The sequence below is a fragment of the Amblyraja radiata genome, chromosome 14 (assembly GCF_010909765.2).
Source record: "Amblyraja radiata isolate CabotCenter1 chromosome 14, sAmbRad1.1.pri, whole genome shotgun sequence".
Taxonomy (NCBI): domain Eukaryota; kingdom Metazoa; phylum Chordata; class Chondrichthyes; order Rajiformes; family Rajidae; genus Amblyraja; species Amblyraja radiata.
In genome coordinates this window covers 55,679,226-55,705,786 of record NC_045969.1, presented here as the reverse complement: position 1 = coordinate 55,705,786, position 26,561 = coordinate 55,679,226, and the positions used below count along the sequence as shown (strand labels likewise).

The window sequence follows — 26,561 nt, the reverse complement described above, 5'->3', positions numbered from 1 at the left end:
CCATCATTTATTATTTGCCTCTGTACGCCACAATTTGAGATTTGTAATAGAAAATAAATCACATGTGGTTAAAGTGCACATTGTCAGATTTTATTAAAGGCCATTTTTACACATTTTGGTTTCACCATGTAGAAATTACAGCTGTGTTTATACATAGTCCCCCTACTTCAGGGCACCATAATGTTTGGGACACATGGCTTCACAGGCGTATGTAATTGCTCAGTTGTGTTTAATTGCCTCCTTAATGCAGGTATAAGAGAGCTCTCAGCACCTAGTCTTTCCTCCAGTCTTTCCATCACCTTTGGAAACTTTTATTGCTGTTTATCAACATGAGGACCAAAGTTGTGCCAATGAAAGCCATTATGTGACTGAGAAACAAGAATAAAACTGTTGGAGACATCAGCCAAACCTTAGGCTTACCAAAAACAACTGTTTGGAACATAATTAAGAAGAAAGAGAGCACTGGTGAGCTTACTAATCGCAAAGGGACTGGCAGAATTCTCTCTATAATAAAGAAAAATCCCCAAACACCTGTCCGACAGATCAGAAACACTCTTCAGGAGTCGGGTGTGGATTTGCCAATGACCACTGTCTGCAGAAGACTTCATGAACAGAAATACAAGAGGCTACACTGCAAGATGCAAACCACTGGTTAGCTGCAAAAATAGGATGACCAAGTTACAGTTTGTCAAGAAGTACTTAAAAGAGCAACCACAGTTCTGGGAAAAGGTCTTGTGGACAGATGAGACGAAGATTAACTTATATCAGAATGAAGGCAACAGCAAAGTATGGAGGAGAGAAGGAACTGCCCAAGATCCAAAGTATTCCACCTCATCTGTGAAACACGGTGGTGGGGGTGTTATCACCTGGTCATGTATGGCTGCTGAAGGTACTGGCTCACTTATCTTCATTGAAGATACAACTGCTGATGGTAGTAGCATAATGAATTCTTAAGTGTATAGACGCATCCTATCTGCTCAGTCAAACAAATGCCTCAAAACTCATTGGCCAGCGGTTCATTCTACAGCAAGACAATGATCCCAAACATACTGCTAAAGCAACAAAGGAGTTTTTCAAAGCTAAAAAATGGTCAAATCTTGAGTGGCCAAGTCAATCACCCGATCTGAACCCAATTGAGCATGCCTTTTATATGCTGAAGAGAAAACTGAAGGGGACTAGCCCCCAAAACAAGCATAAGCTAAAGATGGCTGCAATACAGGCCTGGCAGAGCATCACCAGAGAAGACACCCAGCAACTGGTGATGTCCATGAATCGCAGACTTCAAGCAGTCATTGCATGCAAAGGATATGCAACAAAATACTAAACATGGCTACTTTCATTTACATGACATTGCTGTGTCCCAAACATTATGGTGCCCTGAAATGGGGGGACTGTGTATAAACACTGCTGTAATTTCTACATGGTGAAATCAAAATGTATAAAAATGGCCTTTATTAAAATCTGACAATGTGCACTTTAACCACATGTGATTTTTTTTTCTATTACAAATCTCAAATTGTGAAGTACAGAGGCAAATAAATAAATGCTGGGTCTTTGTCCCAAACATTATGGAGGGCACTGTCGCTGTCCAAGTAACTCTTGAATATTGTGGTAACAATTAGGCATAATAGATGAGCACAAGAAGTACATGTGTGTAGATGGCACAGAATGTAACACCTCCACGCCAGTGACAGTGAAAATCAATGACTTTCCCACCCAGTTTATTGCGTGTACATGTGCATGCATGTTTATATGTTTGTGTGCCTCCATAGGTTCTTGTACATGTCCGGCTCAATACCAGCCCTACAAACAGACATCAAGCACAGCCAAACTAGTTACAGATCAACACAAGATTTGTTTAACCATTTATAAAATAAAAGGTAAATCCTTCAAAATGTAGAAACAAGGAACTGCAGATGCTGGTATATACAAAGTGCTAGAGTAATTCATCAAGTCAGACAGCATCTCTGGAGAACCTGGATAGGTGCTTTTTTTGGTTGAGACCCTTCTAATCTGAGGAAGGACATTATTGCCCTAGAGGGAGTACAGAGAAGGTTCACCAGACTGATTCCTGGGATGGCAGGACTGTCTTATGAAGAAAGACTGGATAGACTTGGTTTATACTCTCTAGAATTTAGGAGATTGAGAGGGGATCTTATAGAAACTTATAAAATTCTTAAGGGGTTGGACAGGCTAGATGCAGGAAGATTGCTCCCGATGTTGGGGAAGTCCAGGACAAGGGGTCACAGCTTAAGGATAAGGGGGAAATCCTTTAAAACCGAGATGAGAAGAACTTTTTTCACACAGAGAGTGGTGAATCTCTGGAACTCTCTGCCACAGAGGGTAGTCGAGGCCAGTTCATTGGCTATATTTAAGAGGGAGTTAGATGTGGCCCTTGTGGCTAAGGGGATCAGAGGGTATGGAGAGAAGGCAGGTACGGGATACTGAGTTGGATGATCAGCCATGATCATATTGAATGGCGGTGCAGGCTCGAAGGGCCGAATGGCCTACTCCTGCACCTAATTTCTATGTTTCTATGTTTCTACAGACTCAGTCAGAATCCTATCCATGTTCTCCAGAGATGCAACCTGGCTTGCCGAGTTGCTCCAGCACTTTGTACTCTTTTAGGGTAAATACTTCCAATATCTGTAATACCATGACGTGGCTCTTCTGGACCAATTGCAGCACTATAGGCTGCATTTTAAAAAAAAAGACACATAGTGCTGGAATAACGCAGCAGGTCAGTCATCATCTCTGGAGAACATGGGTAAATTAAGTTTCAGGTCTGGAATGGCCTGAAGAAAGATCATCACCTATTCATGTTCCCCAGAGATGCTGCCAGACCCGCTTTGTTACGCCAACAACTTGTGTCTTTTTTTTCTAATCCTGCATCTGCAACTCCTTATGCCTACAATACAGGCTGAATGATGGGTACATCTGTCTATCGCCAAGATGTATCTATGGGATGTCAAGCAGAGGAAAGCAACCGCTAAAATCCTATTCTACTGAAATCTATTTAAACAAAACGTGAATTATACCCAAGCTAATTAGACAGCGAGCATCGATGTAAGGACACATCATCTTTAACTATTTCACTGAATTTTGAACAAAGAGCCTATATACAAAAGAGCCAGGGCCGGTTGCATGCATTCACTTGCACTCAAATAAACAAGAGGCTTATTGCTGACAGCAACAGTATTAAAATAAACACAATTACCTCAATGGCTAAATGACCTAGCAAAGAATAGAGGCTTTTGGATCAGCAAGAATGGGATAATGCTTTGTCACTGAGATCCAACCTTTAATTTTCAATTTGTGTCAAATGTTTTGGGTATAAAGATTTAATTTGCAAATGATAAACAAGCACTGTAGCATGTATCTGAAAAGTGATCAAAAAGATTCCCCCCCCCCCCCCCACCACCCTGGCCCCCCGCCCCAAAGACTGCATCTTTCTGCTTACCAATTTCCAAAATAGCTTTTAAGTGGTTTTCTAGGTTCCGATCAAAATCATGTTATGACCAATGCAGTCTGCATAATACAAACTGTGTTGCCTGATCCATCAGTCGCTTTGTATCCAACTTGTTTGATGGAAACAGAAGAATTATCTGTATACATGCTTACAGCAGAATTATCTGTATATATGCTTATTTTACCATTGCCAACATTACACACACACACAATAGTCACCTTCAATCAGAACTTATTCACAACTGGAATCCCAGTTATCTAAACACGGCTGCTTGACAACACTAAAACTATCTTTGGTAGCAGTCCATCTACACAGAATTTTAGCCACAATCTGTCACGTTAATATATGCACAATATTCACATTAAGAATTTCTACTTGCAAATTTTGGTCCATATTTCATGCATTGTTTTTAAATTCCACAAGTTCACAAGTTATAGGAGTAGAATTTGACCTTTCGGCCCATCGAGTCTACTCCGCCATTCAATCATGGCTGATCTCTGCCTCCTAATCTAATTTTCCTGCCTTCTCCCCATAAACCTTGACACTGTTCTCATCAAGAATTAGTCTATCTCTACCTTAAAAATATCCACTGACTTGGCCTCCACAGCCCTCTGTGGCAATGGGTTCCACAGATTAACTACCCTTTGACTAAAGAAGTTCCTCCTCACCTCCTTTCTAAAAGAGCACCCTTTAATTCGGAGGTTATGATCTCTGGTCCTAGATTCTCCCACCAGTGAAAACTTCTAACATGCATCAAACTAAATTGCATCACAACAACAGAGTGCATCATTAATTGTTTCACAAACTTGCACAAAATTTCAATTTTCTATGCATCAAAAGCTTTGTACCCATCATTCGAGCCAAGATGCATAAAGGACATTTTGCTCATTGGGTTTAGCGATCAGCAGAAATATAAATGGCACACTGCAATAGATTACTAGGATAGTGTTTAATGGATCTTCTCCTACCATGGAGGTGGGGGTGTGAAAGATTGTTTTGGTAGTTGTGGTAGTGCCACTGTTACTGCTGGGAGGATTTATCCGCTTCTCTTTCTGGCGTCTGTTACAGAACCAGACTCTGATCACCTCCTTCTCCATCTGCAGCTGTTCGGCAATCATCATGATCTCCTCCGAGGTAGGCTTTTGGTTCTGAAAAAAAAGAGAATTTTTCAGAAAATGTCAACGTGTCAATGTTTCTTTATCTAGGTAGAGCGCATGGTGACGAGAGATTTATTTTACTGAGCCACATCCTACTGCCGTGGTGATTCATCCATGCATGCTGCTGAACTTTTGAGTGCACCCTTACTTTTTCTAAACCTGCTCGCGTCAATTTGCTGCCAGAAGCCTTCTTGGTGATTCTCAACAATGGTTTGGCCAACATAGTGCTGTCAACACACGAAAAGCAGGCCACCTATTGCCAACGGACACTGAAAATATTAAGTGTTAAAAAACAATCCTTAAAAAATTTATAAAGGTTGAATTATTTAGACATGAGAAAACATTTACCTAAAATAAGTTATAATTCAAAAATTAAAATAAATTAATACTTTTCTTACTCCCTCATAGCCTTTCCTCTCTATAAGCAGGTATAGATATTGCAGGCAGATAGAAACATAGATAATAGGTGCAGGAGGAGGCCATTCAGCCCTTCGAGCCAGCACCGCCATTCATTGTGATCATGGCTGATCATCCCCAATCAATAACCTGTGCCTGCCTTCTCCCCATATCCCTTGATTCCACTAGCCCCTAGAGCTCTATTTAACTCTCTCTTAAATCCATCCAGTGACTTGGCCTCCACTGCCCTCTGTGTCAGGAAATTCCACAAATTCCCAACTCTCTGGGTGAAAAAGTTTTTTCTCACCTCAGTCTTAAATGGCTTCCCTTTTATTCTAAGACTGTGGCCCCTGGTTCTGGACTTGCCCAACATTGGGAACTTTTTTCCTGCATCTAGCTTGTCCAGTCCTTTTATAATTGTATATGTTTCTATAAGATACCCCCTCATCCTTCTAAACTCCAGTGAATACAAGCCTAGTCTTTTCAATCTTTCCTCATATGACAGTCCCGCCATCCCAGGGATCAATCTCGTGAACCTACGCTGCACTGCCTCAATCACAAGGATGTCCTTCTTCAAATTAGGAGATCAAATACTCCAGATGTGGTCTCGCCAGAGCCCTATACAACTGCAGAAGAAGTTGTCCCAACATAACTACTTCAATGGTCAATGCTAGTCAGAAAATCCCCAGTGAACTATAAGCAATATGTTAGACTTGCCAGGCTTTGTCCCACCCCCATCTTTCTCTTCCAACCTTCTCCCCCCAACTATCAGTCTGAAGAATGGTCCAAGCTGAAATGTTGCCTGTCCATTCCCTCCCCAGATGCTACCTGACCTACTGATCTCCTCCAGTGCTCAAGGTAGGGATCTGTGCATTTTTGAGGTTGCGTTAAATTTCCCGACACTTAGAGATAAATCACAGCAGTTTGGTGCAGAACTAAAATGGTAGCGATTTCTGGCCCATTCATTTTTTAAATTATAATTCTACAATATTCCAAAAGTGGCACTGATCGTTTACATATTGTCACTTGAAACACAGTTGCTACGTGGGGAATTTAAAGTGGTGTGCCCCATTGAAATCATTGTTTTCTTTTCAAATTTAAAATGTGAAACCATTTTGAAAATAAATTTGAAATCAGTCGAAATTTCAATCATTGCAACTGTTTGTAGATTGTTCCTGGTTGACAGGTCAAAATAGGTTAACGGCAAAAGAGATTTAAATTATAATTTAAATACTATACAAGACAAAAGAGACTTTACACTAACTAGTCAAAGTTTAAGGTGAGAGGAGGAAGATTTAATGGGGGCAACTTTTTCCACACAGAGGGTGGTGGAATGTGGAACAAGTTGCCAAAGGAAGTAGTTGATGCAGGTGCAATAACACCATTTAAAACATATTTGGATAGGTATTTAGGAACGGTTTAGAGGAACATGGCCCCTACGTGAGGAAATGGGGCTAGCGTATTGGGGCATTTTGGTCGGCATGGACAAAAAGAGATTTACAAGGCAATGTTGTCCCCTCACAGAGAGTGGTTGGTGCCTGGAACATGCTGCCAAGGGAAGTGATGGTAGCAGATAAGATAGCAACTTTCAAGAGGCGTTTAGACAAAACATGTGAACAGCAGCGGAATGGAGAGATATAGACCATGTAGGCATTTGTACATTTTAAATTGACATCATAGTTGACACAAACATTGTGGGTGCAAGAGCCAGTTCTTGTGCTGTACCGTTCAATGAACGTGATACAAAAAAATAAATTAAAACAAGTAAATGCTATTTATTTAATGTGTTCAGGGCAGAGAAACAAATGCTTCTGAAACTTTATGATGCTGATAAGTACTTTCAAACAATAAGCATAATTTTAATCCCTACAAGACACTGGGAATTCTGAGATCTAGATATCTTCAACTATAAATCCCTCAAGCAATCATCTTTTATGTGGTACTGACTCTGGTGAATACATACCCTAATTCTCCATGCTTAAGTAAGTAGGATATGTTCCTGTAGAGAGACATTGCTTCAAGTAAACAGAAATCCAACTACTACAATATTTCCCTTTTGTTTGATTTGATAACCTTCAAGGAGTAGTTTGGGGTTTCTTTGCATAATAAACATCCAATTGAAGTCAGCAGAAACTTCAGAATGATATATTAATTCTGCTTTCATATACAATCACCTGGTTTGTCAATTAAATCTTTGCATGCAATGAATGCAAACTAATAAACACTCTATTTTGTATATAAGGATGCAATAATTGAGCATAACAGAGAAAAACAGGTTAATAAATATAAATTGTCTACATATTGAATTAACGGCAGATTTTAATAAAGGCAACATAATGTAGTATAAGAAACACAGATTCTGGTTTAATACCAAAAAAGATACCAGAGTAGAGATGGACACAATACTACAAATGCGACCTAACCAAAGTCCTTTAAAGCTATATCATGACTTCCTGACTATTATACTCAATGCCCCGACCAATGAAGGCAAGCATACCGTATTGCAGGAATGTATTGCAGATGCTGGCTTATACCAAATTTAGACACAAAGTGCTGGAGTAACTCAGCAGGTCAGGCAGCATCTCTGGAGAACATTGATAGGTGACATTTTGTGACAGGACCCTTTTATAATAATAATAATAATAATGCTAATTATGATTGTACTCAACAATCTGTCAGCAGCAGTAATGGCCTGAGACAGCTGACTGCCCAGATGCGATGAACTCTAACTTGATATGAGGTTGTATGAGAAAGCAAGGGGCACGGCAGCAGCAGAAGCCTTGATTCTGAATTTCACACAGAGCCCAAACCATGATTCACCTCCGACAACACATCCACTAGTTATGCTCTGTCCACCTTCTCCCTGCAGATAAGGTGTAGCAAGCCAAGAACCACAGCCTCAGTGGTGCAGGAGTGAAGCTCACTAACATAGATACATAGAAAATAGGTGCAGGAGGAGACCATTCTGCCCTTCGAGCCAGCACCGCCATTCATTGTGATCATGGTTGATCGTCCCCTATCAATAACCCGTGCCTGCCTTCTCCCCATATCCCTAGATTCCACTAGCCCCTAGAGCTCTATCTAACTCTCTCTTAAATCCATCCAGTGACTTGGCCTCCACTGCCCTCTGTGGCAGGGAATTCCACAAATTCACAACTCTCTGGGTGAAAAAGTTTTTTCTCACCTCAGTCTTAAATGGCCTCTCCTTTATTCTAAGACTGTGGCCCCTGGTTCTGGACTCGCCCAACATTGGGAACATTTTTCCTGCATCTAGCTTGTCCAGTCCTTTTATAATTTTATATGTTTCTATAAGGTTCCCCCTCATCCTTCTAAACTACTTGCACTTGTCTCTGTCAAGCAGACTAACGACAAAATAATTAATGATTACAAATTAAGAAAGTAAACTCAAATTGGTAAATATGCGTATCATGACAAGAAACTGCTGCAGCCAGTAACTCAACAGCCCCCAAATGGGATTGTAAAATGCTTTCAGCATGACCATTGACTGACCTCCAGGAAACTCTTTTCTAAGGCCACTCGAACATTGGTCTCTATGCTGGTGCGTTTCTTTCTCCTGCGGCTCAGCCCTTCGATTCCCAGACCTGGAGATGCCAGGGAACTGGGGTTTGACAGTGCAGAGTCTACCGACAAATTTTCTGTTAAAAGCAAAAACAACATTGAACAAAACAAAAAACAAACTGATTTCAATCCATTTGATCAATTCATTCAATTATTTCCGCAAATTTCGACAAATATAATGGTTATAAACAAAGTTTATTCGCAAATTGATCAACCAACCCACTGGTTATGCTTAAATGCTCAAATAGTTGAAAGTTGAGGCAGCATCCCATTGGTATATTCTTATACATCTAAAGAAATCAGTTTGGTCTATTGATTGTGGAGTCATATGTTAAGGGGACTCAGCAGGAACCTGTGGCACTTTCACCCCAACGTGTTAATATTGAGCTAAATGCATACACAGGAAGTTGAGTCAATGACACAGCGTTATAAAACTCTTCAGCAAAATAAAACAAATAAAATATCAAGTGCAGGGATAGGAATCAGGAATCTTGTTTAAGTAAGGTATCGATTGCAAAAGTGAGGAATGGCATTTTGAAAATGCTTTTAGCACTCAGAAGGTCAGGCAGCATCTGTGAATACGACCTTGAAAAAGGCCAGCAAAAAGGGCAAAAGGCACCTGCTCTGTTCGGCAACTGTGGCAGGGCTTGAAAGCCATCACCTCCTACAAGGCAAAATCAGGAAGCAGCTCAAACGACAGCGAAGCATCACTCGCTGACGAGCTCAATGCGTTCTACGCACGCTTTGATAGGGAGAATACTGATGTGCCTTCCCGAGCCCCCATTCGCCGTGATGGTATTACAGTCACAGGCAGACGCTGACGTCAGAAGATCCTTCAGGGCGGTGAACCCTCGGAAAGCGCCAGGACCTGATGGTATACCCGGTCGAGTTCTCAAAACCTGTGCAGACCAACTGGCTGGAGTTTTTGTGGACATTTTCAACCTCTCATTATTGAGGTCTGAGGTTCCCACCTGCTTTAAAAGGCCATCAATAATACCGGTGTCCAAGAAGAGCAAGGTGACGTGCCTCAATGACTATCGACCAGTGGCACTAACGTCTGTGGTGATGAAATGCTTTGAGAGGTTGGTTATGGTACATATCAACTCCTACCTTGACAAGAACCTCGACCCACTACAGTTTGCCTACCGCCACAACAGGTCAACGGAGGACGTGATCTCACTGGCTCTCCACTCCGCATTGGACCACTTGGACAATAAAAACACTTACGCCAGGCTGTTGTTTATAGACTACAGCTCGGCGTTTAATACCATCATCCCTCCAAGCTGCCTGTCCCTTTTCCGGGGATACGTCCGTGCCCGGGTGCGTATAGAAAGAGAATACGCCCTGTCTACGGGCACCCTGAGGGAGTCCCGCGACCGCTGGGCACCGAGGGGGGTTGAATGTATCCTGGACAAGGATTGCAATATAGTTGTTTAGCAGTTGCTTAGCATATTTGTTCGTCTTGTATTATGGTGGTGTTTTGTTTTATTGTATTGTAAATACTATTTTACTATTTGAATAAATATTTTTGATTTAAAAAAAAAAGAAAAAAAAAGCTGGTTACCAAGCTCACGGAACTTGCGCATCCCTCTTCAACTGGATCCTCGACTTCCTCATCCACAGACCACAGTCGGTTCAAATTGGCAGAAATACTTCATAGTCAGTCACAATTAGTACGGGAGCACCTCATGGCTGTGTGCTCAGCCCCCTGCTCTACTCACTCTATACTCATGACTGTGTAGCCAGACATAGTGCAAACTCCATAATCAAGTTTGCCAACGCGCCACTGTTGTGGGACGAATTACAGATAGTGATGAGACATAGTATAGAAGTGAAATCGACCGATTGACCAAATGGTGTCAGCACAACAACCTGGCTCTCAACACCAGCAAAACCAAGGAATTGATTGTGGACTTTGGAAGAGGAAGGATGAGGACCCACAATCCTGTTTACATCAATGGGACAATGGTGGAGAGAGTCAAATACTTCAAGTTCCTGGGCGTTACAAATTTCCGAAGATATTTCCTGGACCCAGCACACTGATGCAATTATAAAGAAAGCACATCAGCGCCTCTACTTCCTGAGAAGATTACGGAGATTCGGTATGTCAAAGAGGATTCTCTTGAACTTCTACAGGTGCACAGTAGAGAGCATATTGAGTGGTTGCATCATGGTCTGGTTCGGCAACTTGAACGTCCGGGAGCAGAAAAGACTGCAAAAAGTTGTGTCCACTGCCCAGTACATCACCGGCTCTGACCTCCCCACCGTCGAAGGGATTTATCGAAGTCGCTGCTTCAAAAATTCAGCCAATATCATCAGAGACCCACACCATCCTGGCCACACACTCATTTCACCATTGCCATCGGGAAGAAGGTACAGGAGCCTGAAAACTGTAACGTCCAGGTTCAGGAACAGCTTCTTCCCTTCAGCCATCAGGCTATTAAACACGACAACAAATAAGCTCTGAATTACAATAGACTATTATTATTATTGCACTATAATTGTTTGTTTGTTTATTGAGTACGTGTGCATGTGTATACACACAGAATGATCTTTTTTTCTTTCTCCCGTTATGTACAATACTATATTTACATATTCTGTTGTGCTGCAGCAAGCAAGAATTTAATTGTTCTATCTGGGACATAAGACAATAAAACACTCTTGACTCTTGAAGAGAATGGACGGATGGCGTTTTGGGTTGCGAACCTTCTTCAGACAGGTAACATTATAATGCTGAGAATGCTGCAAAGTGCAGAGGAGCAGAGAACCTGCTCATGTAACCCTGAAGATAACAGGTCAGGTTCGAGTTGATTAAAAAAAGCACACAAGATCCTCTCTATGAATGGCCATGACATTAAACACACAACCTGCTCCATATTTAGAGATGCTGGCAAGTATCATATCAAAAAAAATCCTTTCATGTATCTTTCACTCAGAGGGTGGTGGGTATATGGAATGGGCAGCCAGAGGAGGTAGTTGAGGCAGATACTATAACAGCATTTAGAAGACACTTGGACAGGTACATGGACAGGAAAGGTTTAGAGGGATGGCTCCAGCTTAGATGGGCGTCTTGGTCAGCATGGATGAGTTGGGCTGAAGGGCCTGTATCCATGCTGTATATGATATCAAAGTTGCAGCAATAACACTGTCCTGTGTCTGATTGGACCACGAGAGCACCATTAACATAATCTTGCCTCCAAATGGAATCCCAAGTTACTAGTTAATAGCTGTCTCTCTGAAGGATTTATAAAACATTTATCTTTTATTACGATCTTTCACAAGATTATACCCTAATTAAAATTTTATTACTGAGAAAAACAGGATCGGAATCAACTCAAAGTAATCTCTTGATACTGTGCAGTGTTAACACAGTCATTAAGCTAGTTGCTTAGTTTGCTTTTCCATTGAGTCTTTAATAATACCAGAAATAACTTTTAGTATTAGTTGAAGGGAACAGGCTTGCATTTCCATTCGGTCTTTCATCACCATAGGATGTCCCAAGGTGCTGCACAACCATTCACGAGAGTCAGTAACAGCAAAACATTTTCAATAAGCAGCAATTTGATATTCTAACAAATAATAAAATGACAATGGCCGGATAATCAGTTTTGCAATGTTGCTTACAAGTTAGATGCGTACATTAAAACCCATCCAACAACCTTATACTAGTTTGAAAAATGAAAGGATTCTTCTCTGAAGCTACAAAATGTCTACTGCAGTTCACCATCCTCAAAGATGATGTGAAATATATGCAAAGCTGATAATTGAACAATGTTTAACTGATTAACCCTTAACACAGGGTAAAGAGAAAAGGGGAGAAAAGCTCTCAAACCTGCATCATTCAACCACTTTTCAAGCAATGGTTTGAGCTTGCACATGTTCTTAAAGCTGAGGTTCAAGGCTTCAAAACGAGAGATTGTAGTTTGGCTGAAATCATTTCCATAGAGTTTTCCCATGGCAAGTCCTACATCACCCTGACAAGAGATGTGGGGAATGGAGTAAAAGTTCTTTAATACTGCAATACATTTTATACAATATAAATAGAAAAGCAATAACGCCACACCAAAATCTAAACAGATACATTTTATTTACATAGCTCAAAAGAAAATCATGGGATTAGTAGCAGCAGACAACGGAATTATATTTCCTTGGAATGAACACAATTCCCGAGAACCGGGAACAGTCAAGTGGCGGTTCGGCAGCGCTTGCGGCTGCTGGGACATGGGATTGATCCTGGTTGCAAATGAGGCGCAGTTCTGCGGATGAGAGCAGGTCCAGTTCCCCCCCCCCCCGGGTTCCCCCTAGCTTTGTGTAAACAGGGCTTTATTTCCTCCATATTTTGGATCTTTCATTATTCTAGATAGGGTTTGAAACTATTAAATAGTCACATTTATTTTGCCTTTGTACAAAGCTGCAATGTTTTTCCCGTTCTTATTGGTGAGCGAGAACGCCAAGATAAATGACACGCGTTTTTTTTCTTGGAGTGGGGAAATGAAATGTATGATTTCTATCATTTTCAATAAACTTTAAGGAGTTCTTTGTACTGATTTAAATTGCTGCAGCTACAGCAAGAGCTGCAAGTTCAGCTTTTCATCCTGTTTTTTTTAACCCCCTCTCCGTTAAAAAAATCTTCAAAGCATCGACTTTCCATGACATAAAATCTTCCAGCTTCATATCTTGGTACTTTGTATCAGCCATGACAAATACAAGCTTAAAAAAAATACAACAAATCGGATCAAAAGTATACTCACTGTATCTATAGCGCTGAGATTTATTTCCCCATTATAGCTTACGACCTTTGACAAATCCCATGAGACTCCTTGCGTTTTTCGGAATACCGAACTCACTTATTTAACATCATGTTTGCCGACAACATTGCCCACATGATTCATTGTGCAAACTATAAGAAAAACCGCAAGGCAGTTTTCCTACCTGAGTGAACCCGAGTTTGATACGTCTCTGTTTAAACGTCTTGGCAAACTGTTCAAGTTCCTCAAGGTCACTCGGTTCCTCTATATTCGGAGTATCTACGCGCTTTGGTGTCGACAGGCTCTGCTGAACCGACTGGATAGGAGCCGTTGCTATTGTTGTGCGTGTCGGTGTTGCTGGCTGAAAAGATCCAGGTTTTATTTATTTATAATAACTGAGAATTAAAGAGTTATGATAGATTATCAGTCTAAGGCAAAAAGACGTTACAATTCAGGTTGCTCTGCGCTCAGTGAAACCAAAATGTATAAAAATGGCCTTTATTAAAATCTGACAATGTGCACTTTAACCACATGTGATTTTTTTCTATTACAAATCTCAAAGTGTGAAGTACAGAGGTAAATAAATAAATGATGGGTCTTTGTCGCACATTATGGAGGGCACAGTACTTTGGCTCAAATACATCTTAGGAAGGAACTATCTTTGCTAGAAATGTCCTCAGGTACACTACAAGTCTGATCAAGTGGTGAAGGCAAAATAATTAACGTCACACAGCCCAGGTTCCGCACCAATGACTCCGTCTACATTACACGCTGCCTTGGAAAAGCTGGCAACATAATCAGATTCCGCCCCCGATCACTCGCACTTCTCCCTGCTCACATCAGGCAGAAGATACAAAAGCTTGAAAGTGCACACCACCAGACTTAGGAACAGTGTCTTCCCCTCCATTATCAGGCTTCTTGACGGTCCTTCCATACACAAGGTTACTGTCCAATTCATCTCTACCCCATTGGACTATGTGTATGGAACTTGTGGGCAACAATGCCGAGAGCTATATTCTGCACTCTATCTTCCCCTTTGCTCTACCTTTTATACTTAAGTTTGACTTGATTGTATTTATGTATAGTATATCTGATCTGATAGCATGCAAAACAAAGCTCTTCGCTGTACCTTGGTACACATGATTATATAAGCCTAAACCTAACACATTTTAACATGAGAAATTGATAACAAATATGAATTGATAACAAATATGAATAACAAATAACAAATTGGTCGGTGGGGACGCTGCGAGACGGATGCCCTGCCAGCAGCATGTTCGTCATCTCAACTTTTTTTGTATTTTTTAGTGTGTTCAAATGTGTGTTTTAATGTCTCTTAGTGTGTCTTATGTGGGGTGTGGTGAGGGGGGGGGGGGGAGGGGGGAACCGCTTTCAGTTGTCTCCTCCACGGAGAGGCGACTTTTTCCATGTTGCCTCCCTCATGGCCTAACGCCATGGATTGGTGCGGCCTTTCCCGGAGTCGTGCCCGGAGTTTCAGCAGCGGGCGCGGCGTGGACTTTTCATCGCGGAGCGGGCGAGTCCTTGCCGGGGTCGCCAGAAGGGAGTGCTCTGATCGCTGGCCCATGGACGGTTACAGCCTGAAGCCTACAGTCTGCGGAGCTTCTGGCCGCGGGCGCGGCATCCAGAGCCTGGGAGCCCTCGCTAAGGATCGCTGGAGAAGAGCTCTGACCGCTGGCCCGCGGCCAATAACATCCTGAAGCCGCGGAGCTTCTAGCCGCGGGCGTGGTGTGGACTTACCATCCGGAGCGGGATCCCTTGCAAGGGATACCTTTGGAAGAGCTCCGACCGCCGGCCTGTGGCCTACAACATCCTGAAGCCGCCGTCTTCGGTAGGGAAGCGCCGATTTGGGACTTACTGTTCCAACGAGAGGGCCTGTACATCTGGCCGCCTGCAGTGGCGACTGCTGAGGTTTATGGCCCCGACCACGGGGGAACAATGGAGGAGGCCTTCCACCACAGTGAAGAATGCTGTGGTGGATGTTGGTGTTCAATTTTTATTGTGTATTGTGTGTTCTTTTTTGATTGTGCCACAGCTGGCAAAATTCATTTCACTGCACTTTATTGTGTATGTGATTAATAAATCTGATTGATTGATTGAAACTAACATTACGTAATATCTGGCAAATGGATTAATGAGATTTAGGATGACTTAAAATTCTGAATTATACAAAAGATCTTAAATCATTATTAGTCTGGAATGTGAAATTGCATTATCAAATGTTATGTCAACTTTTGTAAAGGCAAAAACAGGATTGTTTAGTGAAACTACCGATGTCTGAAGATAATGTTAGTGCATAGTCAGTCCTATCAAACTGACCTGCGTGCTGAAGGTGATGTTTGGCTGAGCCTGCAGGAGGTTGGCTTGGCTTTGCTGAGGTAGTTGTTGTAGAAGGTTCTGGGTTTGTATGAGACCTAGCATGGAAATGAAAGGACATCATTCATGAAAATAGCCACAACACTTTAAATTTATCACATGCTCAATTGAAAGATACAGAGGCCCACCCGTTCATTGTATATGCTACGGGTATACAGTAAACTCTCATTATAACGGACCGAGGATGTGGTGGGGTGTTTGTTATTGCCAATTGACCACTAAAACCGAGTAAGAGATTATCATTGTATAAGAAGTGGAAATGTACAAGATACATAAAGGGACACAAAGTGCTGGATTAACTCAGAAGTTCAGGCAGAACCTGAGAAACTTTGGGTCGAGTCTCTTGGTCCGGCACCCAGTCACGCTGCCCACTTCGGGTGGGCGGCGCGACTCACGTCGCAGCGGCCTCTGCAGTCCGTCTGTCGTTTTTTTTTTTTTTGTCTCGTTTGTATGCCGGGGGCTTTGACTCCGACATCGGGAGGAGAACGAGGAGTGCAGGGGAGAGATAAGACTTTGCCTTCCATCACAGTGAGGAGGAGATTCACTTTGATGGATGTTCGTGTGAATTGTTTTGTGTCTTGGTTCTTCTTGTTTGTATGACTGCAGAAACCAAATTTCGTTTGAACCTCTGGGTTCAAATGACAACAAATAAATTGTATTGTATTGTATTGTATTGGAATGTAGCCATGTTGTCAGCCCAGGCCTACTGGTGCCCGGGGGAGAGGTCCACTCACTATACCCAATATCTGTTATAAAGAGGTCCATAAAGACGGGGGCTTACTGTATTTCAATTGTTAATAGGCGAACAAATTGCTTAGTTTACCAACACTGAGGAGACAAGTTTGTAGCAATTAATGAGCATCTTGTATACCATCTTGTATAAGGGGTTCTTTTCTAATTTGTGACAAACTTTTAAAGCAAATTTTCCCCAAAACCTCTAAGTTTTCCCAAAGAATACTCGATGTTTTTGGTATGCAGCTGGTATAGTACGCAGCTGTCTGAATTATAGAATCCCTTGTCCGTCAGTTGCTTTAATTCATTGAATATTTTTTGCTGATATGAACTTTTTGTTCCATTTATCGTAATCAGTCGGAACAAAGCACAAGCGCAACAGTTTAAGGCAAAACAGAACCCTCGTAACAAAGGGAACTTCAGAGGTTTGTCAGTTTTGGTTGGTTTCAAAAACTAAATCACCACAAATTAGCAGCATCACCTGCGGAAATGCTTAAGAACCTCTCTTTCAGTTCAATTTAGTTTAGTTTAGAGATACAGTAGGGAAACATAGACAATAGGTGCAGGAGTAGGCCATTCGGCCCTTCGAGCCTGCGCTGCCATTCAATATGATCATGGCTGATCATCCAACTCAGTATCCTGTACCTGCTTTCTCTCCATACCCCCTGATCCCTTTAGCCACAAGGGCCACATCTAACTCCCTCTTAAATATAGCCAATGAACTGGCCTCAACTACATTCTGTGGCAGAGAGTTCCAGAGATTCACCACTATCTGTGTAAAAAATGTTTTTCTCATCTCAGTCCTAAAAGATTTCCCCTTTATGCTTAAACTGTGACCCCTTGTTCTGGACTTCCCCAACATCGGGAACAATCTTCCTGCATCTAACCTGTCCATCCCCTTAAGAATGTTGTAAGTTTCTATAAGATCCCCCCTCAATCTTCTAAATTCTAGCTAGTACAAGCAGAGTCTATCCAGTCTTTCTTCATATGAAAGTCCTGACATCCCAGGAATCAGTCTGGTGAACCTTCTCTGTACTCCCTCTATGGCAAGAATGTCCTTCCTCAGATTAGGCCCTTCGGCCCACCGTGTCCGCACCGACCAGCGGTCCACGAGGGACAATTTTCACATTTATACCAAGCCAATTAACCTACAAACCTGTGCGTCTTTGGAGTGTGGGAGAAAACCGAAGTTCTTGGAGGAAACCCACGCAAGTCAAGGGGAGAACGTACAAACAAGCACTCATGGCCAGGATCGAACCCTGGTCTCTGGCACACTAATCCGCTGGAAGGCAGCAACTCAACCGCTGTGCCACCCTGCCAGGAAAGGATACTTGTTTGTGGTAAAAGCATTCAGAGATATGAAGAATCAACTAACTTTGTAACCCATTCTCCAAACCCAAGCTTCCTTCAGAGAGTATTTTCACAATTCCTCCTTCACTCAATGTACAAAACATTGGAGCTTTCTCTGATTTTATTTCTTCCTAGGTTAACAAACCCCTTCACCTTGCTGTCCCTGTGGAGTTTGTGAGATGATGAACTGCGTTGGTTGCAGGTTGGTGGTGATTGGGTGACCCGGCTGCACCAGGACAAACTGCTGCAGATTCAAGTTCTGTTGCTGCAACTGCTGCAACTGTTGCAGATCCTGCAAGAGAATAAAGGGTATGTTGAGAAAAGTATATTTTAAGAATAAATTACCCAGATGATTGACTTTCGGAATCATAAAACAATTATTTTAGAAGTCAATTGAAAAATTCTAAAATGCAAAAGATGATTTTGATTTGTGACAATTTGATCAAAATCTATTACTGAATAGTCAATTTGTATAGAAAGCCCCTAAAAATTCATCTAAAAAAAAATCTTGCATTAGCTGCATATGTTTGCTTTGTTCTAAGTGTTTTCATTATTAAAATAACATCGGAAGATGATGTACTGATTTGGTAACCGACAGTTTCAAATCAACTCCTTCCAAAGGCAAAGTTTCCGAGGCCATAAAACGCAGAGAAATAAAGGGTGTGCTTGCATACTTGTATTTGGATTGGTTGACCGATGGGTATTTGTGCCATAGGAGTTGCTGCCGTGGCAGAGATGGTGGCTCCTGCGGCATTATGCTGCTGATTTGCTGAGTGTTGGACTGCAGCAGCCAGTAGCTGGGCCTGCGCTTGCTGGATTAACAACTGCTGCTGCGCCGTTGTCAACGTTAACTGTAGGGGAAAAATAAATCACAAAGTAGGATTATATGGCGTGTGTCGTCCTCAACAGCACCTATTCTCATGTTCACAGCCACACATGGAGGAGTAGTGCATGTCTCTAGGCTGTTCACCTATCTGCAATATAACAAATTAAAACAGATATTCAAAGTCTTGCTGACAAATACTCCTTTAACTGCAAAATGGCGTATTGTTACATGACATTGTTTTTGTTGGTGATAGAAACATAGAAAATAGGTGCAGGAGGAGGCCATTCGGCCCTTCGAGCCAGCACCACCATTCATTGTGATCATGGCTGATCGTCCCCTATCAATAACCCGTGCCTGCCTTCTCCCCATATCCCTTGACTCCACTAGCCCCTAGAGCTCTATCTAACTCTCTCTTAAATCCATTCCGTGACTTGGCCTCCACTGCCCTCTGTGGCAGGGAATTCCATAAATTCACAACTCTCTGGGTGAAAAAGTTTTTTCTTACCTCAGTCTTAAATGACCTCCCCTTTATTCTAAGACTGTGGCCCCTGGTTCTGGACTCGCCCAACTTTGGGAACATTTTTCCTGCATCTAGCTTGTCCAGTCCATTTATAATTTTATATGTTTCTATAAGATCCCCCCTCAGCCTTCTAAACGCCAGTGAATACAAGCCTAGTCTTTTCAATCTTTCCTCATATGACAGTCCCGTCATCCCAGGGATCAATCTCGTGAACCTACGCTGATAATATAACTCAATAGAATCAACCATAGAAATTCAAGTAGGTTTGGACCTTTAAGCTGAAAACAGCGTCAACCTACCCCGGTGATCTGGCCTCCAGCAAGCATGAGCTGTGTCTGCGGTAGGACGTTCTGTAACGATGATTGAAGTGATGGCTGAGTTATTGTATGCTGGGACGAGGAATCCGATTCCTCATTTTTTACCTTAAAAATACCAAGTGGAATTGGTTAGATCATTTTTACTAATAGATTTCTTGAAAAAGTAAACCCTGAATGGGTTGACCATTGATTGAATCAATATCTAAATTTCCAATTCAATGGAACTAAAAAATATTCATGTTAATCAATGACCAAATGTATCACCATTAACTCACCTCAAAATTCCTCAACATTAGAGGTCCTCTTGTGACTGGAAGATAAAGGCCTAAACTCCCTAGTGTTCAAATTATTTTGCAATGGTTTGAAATTTGCCAATGTTAAAGTAGCTCATGAACTATTTTGCATTGATTTTCATCTTGAATTTTACCACCCACTTTCTGTCCATTAACAAAAACCCATTTCACACATGATGTTCCTTTGATGTCCATGTTAATTTGTCCAACTATCATTAGAGTTATACAGCACGGAACCAGGCCCTTCAGCCCATATTTCTTTAAACTTGCCCACACCGACCAACATGCCCCTTCAACACTAGCCCCACCTGCCTGCGTTTAGCACATATCATTCCAAACCTATCCTAAGACAAAAAGCTGGAGTAACTCAGCGGGTCAGACAGCATCTCAGAAGAAAAGGAATAGGTCCCTTTTCTCCTGAGATGCTGAGTTACTCCAGCTATTTGTGTCTATCTTTGGTTTAAACCAGCATCAGCACTTCCTTCGGACACTAAACCTATCCTGTACCTGTCCAAGTGCCTTTTTAATTTTGTTATTGTACCTGCCTCCTTATTCCTTCATTTGTAAAACAGGATTCATTTCCTGTCAGTCTGATGGGTTGCAGCTCCAGAACAAAACATAGACATGAAACAACACAGAACAGCCACAATTCAGCACCAAAGTCTCGATCTAACTGATGCAGATAAATGGCTGCGGGGGCAAATAGAAATATTCAACAAACCCCAAGTAATGATAAATTATTTATATTTTCGCTCCCATCAAAAATAAGCATTAATTAGCTCAAAAGTGAAGTAAAAATTCCCTCCTATAAATTTTGCATTTAGGTTAAGATAATGCTTAGCCTCCATTAGAAGTTGAACAATCCAGAAGAGGTCATTATTAAGTTACAAGGTTCCATTCCCGAGTACTGTTAGCAAGTTAGAAATGGATCGCCCCGCAATATGTTTAAATAAAACGTAGATCAGGCAAGGGCAATGTGTAGTCAAACCACAGCGTTTAACTCAATCAATCAGATACACCATGTGCAGGTTTTCCTCGCAGCAGGGGATGCCTGCAGCCTCTCTGCAGTTGGCGAATGCATCCCACCACTCTCCCAAATGCTCACTTGTCTGTATGGGCTGTAAATGTTGGTCATTCATAGCCTGGAGAGGACCTGGACTGACTGCAAAAATCACATGTCACAGCTGCTATTTTATTCATACTGCTGCCACCATCTGCTGGCAAAGTGAAATAATTGCAACTGTAATTCTTTCCCAGGACCAACTGCGTGGAGACTTCCCTCTGCATACCAAGATTTTACTCAAAAGTTATTCCAATCCAGCACAAAGTGGGCAAAGATAGCAAATAGTTGGAACAGATTATCGGAAAGACAGCATTAACTGAGTTGCAGGAATCTTGTCAAGGAGAGCGGGGAGAAATTTAAAGGAGTTCAGAGGACATCACATGGACGAGGAGGGCACATTTCTGTGCTGTATGTTTCTGTGACTTTATGAAGCAAGAGTTTCGGTTGAACTCTAGAGAAAAGCAATGAGGAACACGGGATGAATCAAACTGGAAAGATGCCTGGTGTGGCTACACACTGAAAAAGGCGATGTCTGGTCATAAAGTCATCTGGAATAGTAGAATTAGGCCATTTGGCCCATCCTACTCTGCCATTCAATCATGGCTGATCTATCTCTCCCTCCTAACCTCATTCTCCTGCCTTCTCCCCATAACCCCTGACACCTGTACTAATCAAGAATCTATCTATCTCTGCCTTAAAATTATCCACTGACTTGGCCGCCACAGCATTCTGTGTCAAAAGAATTCCACAGATTCACCACCCTCTGGCTAAATAAATTTCTCCTCATCTCCTTCCTAAAAGAACATCCTTTAATTCTGAGGCTGTGACCTCTAGTCCTAGACTCTCCCACTAGTGGAAACATCCCCTCCATCCAAGCCTTTCACTATTCTGTATGTTTCAATGAGCCCCCCACCCCCCCCTCATTCTTCTTCGAGTACAGGCCCAGTGCCGACAAACACTCATCAACCGTTAACCGACTCATTCCCGGTTTGACAAATTATGGACCCGCAATTCTTAACAGAGATGGAAGAATTGGCTGTGAGAGAGTTATGAATTATTTCCATTTAAGAAAATCAATTTTATGAAGCATAATTACATTTTAGAGTTCCAAATCATCCAAATCCATATTTTTTTTTAAATGAACTGATGTTTCACTTGATGTGATTCTTCATGTTTTGAACAACCATGAAGAAAAATAAGATATCAATGTGGATAAGTGACAATCAAGTAACATCATCATCATCAACAGTATTTGGTTCCTCTCCACATTACTTGCTGCTGGCTATTTCCATCATTTGCGTTTTGGTATTACATTCAGTGAGATACTATAATTAGGAATACCCACTACAGCAACAACAATCTTTTAGGGTGGAGGATCACTTTCACAGTGTTGATTTTCTTTGGTGCTTCAGTGATTAAAGGGCATGTCCCACTTAGGTGACTTTCTAGTCGAGTGCAGGAGACTTTGCGCTCGCCTCATAATCGCCACATGGTCGCTGGTGCTCTCTGGTGAGTCTCCTTCATGGTCGCGAGGAGTTCCCGCATTCTGGGAACTAGTCGCGGCCTCAGTATGGTCGCCGCAAATTTTTCAACATGTTGAAAAATATTCTGCGACCAAAAATTGGTCGCATGGAGAAAATCGATAATCCTGTAGTCTAGGTGCAGTGGTAGTGGGGTCGCCATGTCGTTGTAGGTAGTCGAGGTAGCCGTAGGTAGTTTTAGTTCATCTCCTTTGCATTTTCATTAGCTCATTGGGGGAAAAAACACGTAAGCACGAGTTTTCAGAACCAAGGAAAACCGTCCTGTGATGTTAAATGCCCGCCAAACTACACAGCTGTGTATCTCTGGCTTATTAAAAGTTGTCTGGCTTCTTAAAAGTTTCTCCACTCCTTTTCCCCTCCCCGCTCTTTTAAGGGACTTACCGTACACGGCGCTAGCCTTTAACCTTCTGTATCACCTTGGCTTTGCACCGTGAGAATTTCAGACAGCGCTCCCCCGCTTTCCCAGGCCCCCGCTGTGTGTGTGCGTGCGTGTGCGTGGGCGTATGCGTGTTCGTGTACGTGTGTGTCAGGCCCTTAAGGGCTCTGATTCCAGCGCCATGCCGGTGGCAAACAAGGTTAGGTCTCCCTTTCTTATCTACATTTACCTTCACGAACGGAGGGATAAGTTTCCTTATACAAGTAGTTCTGCTATAACATCTGATGCATTCCTAAGAAACCTTGTGTTACAGAAAATTGTGTTATAAAAGCAATTGTGTCACTGGAGAAAAGGGGGTGGGGCCATAGAGTTATAGGGGGAGGACCTGGACATGGTGAATCTCCGGAACAGTCTCGTGGGTGGAGAAAGCTGGATCACCAGAGATATTTAAAGTGGAGGTGGATAAATATTCGATAGTGGTATGGAAGAAATGGCACATAGAAGTTGAGGCAGCATATCGCAGCCCCATAATTATAATGGTAGAGCAAGCTTGAAGGACTTCATAGCTTCCTCCTGCTCCTATTTTCTTGAGTTCTTTCACCATTTTATGTGCCACCATCTCTCCTCACCCAACGCAAGCCTATAACTCCTGAGATAAGGGAACAGGCCCTTCCTATTTATTCTGGCTCATTAATTATGCCCCTCAATTTTATCTGCTTCAAGTCTCTACTTTCTTCAGTTCCAAAGGGGGAAAAAAACGTAACCTATCCAATGTTTCCTCACAGCTAAATGAGTCCAGCCATGTGTAATGCAAGGGTTAAATCAGGCTTCTCACCTGCTTGTGAGAAACCCAGCTTCTATTGCTACATCATACAATATCTGCACAATGACCTTCTGTATTCTGTCCATCAGATTCAGAATTACATCTTTCTTGTGCTTCGAATTGCACTGGAACAGTTAGTTAAGCAGCACTATACACCATTTTAGCATAACTTCCTTATTCTTATATCTGGGCTAATACTGGTGAGCATCGTGGATGTTTTGATTTTTTTTTTATAAGCACCTTACCTATCGGTCATGCTCCCTTGAAGAATTTATGAACATGCACGCCGAGGTCTGTTCCTGCACACATCTCAACACATTCTCATTTATTTCACATCCCCTCGTCTTCTCTCATCGCCACAGAGGCAACACATTAGCGACTTTTCTCGAATAAACTGCATTTATATAGGTAGGTAGGGGGCGCTGCAATGGCAGCAGCCTGTCAGCAGCGCGTTAGTTTTTTCAACTTTTTAATTTTTTTTAGTATGTTTTAAAGTATGTTTTTGATGTTTCTCGGTGTGGGGGGTGGTGTGGGGGGGGGGGGGGGTAAGGGGGAAACCGTTTCGGCTGCCTCCTCCACGGAGAGGCGACTTTTTCCAGGTCGCCTCCCCCGTGGCCTAACAGCAAGGATCGGCGCGGCCTTTCCCGGAGACGCGCCCGGGGCTTCAGCGGCGGGCGCAGCGTGGACTCTCGGCATGGAGCGAGCTGGAGGGGAGCGTTCCGTTTCGCTGGCCCGCGGCAGCCGGCAGCCTGAAGCACGGTCTGCAGAGCTCCAGCTGGCGCGGCGTCTGCAGCCCGGGATCACTCGTGGGGGATCCGGGGAAAGAAGAAGCCATCACTGCCGGCCCGCGGCCAACTTCTACCGCGGGTCCGGCATGGACTTACCATCACCCCTGGAGGGGAGCTTCGACCACCGGCCCTGCGGTCTGCGATGCTTCTGGCTGCGGAGCGGCAGGAACCTTAAATCTTCGACCGCCGGCCTGCGGCCTACACCAACCTGAAGCCGCGGTCTCCGGTGGGGAACAGCCGATCCTGGACTTACCTTGCCTTTGACTTTGTCCTTTACCATCTGGACGCCCACAGCAACGGCTGCGGAGGGTGGAGGTCCCGATCACGGGGGAAAATGGAGTAGGACTGGCCAAATGTTGTGCCTTCCACCACAGTGATGAATGCTGTGGTGGATGTTTGTGTTATATTTTTATTGTGGTTGTGTGTTCTTTATTATTGTACCGCTGCTGACAACCCAAAATTCCACCGACCCTGGTTGTGTGGCAATAAATTCTATCAATCAATCAATTTGCAAATTTGCAACATATTTGACCAGACCAGCAACATACGGCTGGAAAAAGCCATGTTTTCTTCCTCCCGGCCAAACCTACTGACAATGTTTTACCGTCAGTAAACACTCTGTCGTGCCCTCTCTAAAGTCCAAATTATTGGGCAGAACAAAAAGCTACTGGATACTGTGAACCTCTAATGGAATAGCCTTCTAGTCATGAAATCATCCATACTCACTCATTAGCTTCCACTTTCTGCTTCGAAGCCTGTTATAGATCCAATTTACTACCCTTCCTGGTATTCCCTCACTTTAGATCTTTTTTTTTTTTAAAGCAGTGCTCCAATCAGGAGCTTGTCAAAAGGCTTGAAAATATCAACATTGACCACATCATAAACTGTCCTGTTGGCTCATAAAAAATGTAATCAAGTTTAATGGACATTAACATCCCTCCAGAAATCCATTTGACTGGCCTTGATTAACCTGGGTCTTTCTAAACAAAGGTTTATGCAATTGCTCTGATTGGATTTTGATGATGTGCTTATCACCGTAATTATTTCTCCCACTTTCACGACCTCTGCCGAGTTTGCCCTTGACTTATACTCGCAGCATGGTCGTCACGAGGTCGTAGGTAGGTCGTAGCAGGCCGTGATGCTAGTCGTAGGTACTCGTGGCATCAAGTAGGTCAGGGCGTTTTTCTAGCATGATGAAAAATGTTCACGAGTAAAAAAGGTTGTGAATTAGGTTGGGAAAGTGGGACAGGCCCTTTAAGATAACACACACTTAATCCCTTCCTCTCTGTGAACGACTGTACAGATTAGAAGTTGTCCAATCGTATATACATTCCTGTGGCTGGGGATGACTGAAAAATAATGAGCACAGCTTCTGCTATTTCTTCCCTTGCTTCTGCTGAGATGTATTTCATCTGGGCTTGGTAATTTACCCACTGTCAAAGATGGAAGGGCCAGGAATAAAATTGATCATGTCCTGTTTATCAACTTTACTCCCATTTGAACTTTTTGTCCTCCGCTAACGATAGAAACATATACATGTTGCCCTTGAACTTTCTCCTGCCTATCCATGGTGCTGTGTTCTCAGCTGGTGCTGCACGCCCAAGGGGAGTGGACCTCTCTACCCATCAGAACCAACTACTGATTGAAGCAGGGAAGGCCCCAAGTCTCTTCTTAACTATCCAACTAATTTTTGTCCTTGTCAAAATATTTGCTCTCTGACTTTGCTCTCAAACAGCAGGGTAACCAAATCACACCAACAATATTATATACAAAGGAAATGCCCTGGAGTTCTCACATGGCACAAAACTTGCAAGTGATCCTACGATGCCTCTCTCTTTATTCAATTAGCTCACTTAGCAGATAAAAAGACTTTGACCGTGAAATTATTTAGTGCTTTATTCTTCTGATTCAACTTTTAATTCTCACTGTATAAAGCAAAAGCTTGTTAAAACACACAGAGCGAGCATTTTCCTCATCCTCCTGCTGCTGACTAAAACCCTTTACATTCAGCTTGTAGAAAGAGTTCTGCTTTTGATTAGACGATGAATGGTTTTGCCAGCCACAGCAAGCTTTCATTTTCTGATCCAAGACAGCCGTGACCTCAATGGTAATGCGTCCATTCCAGTTTTGATGATGACAGGTAGCAAGGCCAATGGAATCCTGGCAATCAGTGAATGGTCTGTCTGAGA

The 26,561-nt window shown here is 42.6% G+C and overlaps 1 protein-coding gene across 5 annotated transcripts in view; it reads right to left on the bottom strand.

The window, feature by feature from the left end:
* Positions 1-26,561, bottom strand: part of pou2f1 (POU class 2 homeobox 1) — a 116,453-nt gene that overhangs the window by 21,795 nt on the left and 68,097 nt on the right. For 4 of the 5 annotated variants that reach the window (XM_033033398.1, XM_033033399.1, XM_033033402.1 and 1 more), the window contains 8 exons: positions 19,471-19,593; positions 18,500-18,676; positions 17,979-18,117; positions 15,687-15,781; positions 13,534-13,710; positions 12,434-12,575; positions 8,533-8,678; positions 4,438-4,617 (listed from right to left, as the gene is read on the bottom strand). In XM_033033398.1, the coding sequence (XP_032889289.1) occupies positions 4,438-4,617; positions 8,533-8,678; positions 12,434-12,575; positions 13,534-13,710; positions 15,687-15,781; positions 17,979-18,117; positions 18,500-18,676; positions 19,471-19,593 (1,179 nt within the window). Of the gene's footprint in view, positions 1-4,437; positions 4,618-8,532; positions 8,679-12,433; positions 12,576-13,533; positions 13,711-15,686; positions 15,782-17,978; positions 18,118-18,499; positions 18,677-19,470; positions 19,594-25,462; positions 25,499-26,561 lie in introns of those variants that run through there. The other variant, XM_033033403.1, reaches the window with a different exon arrangement.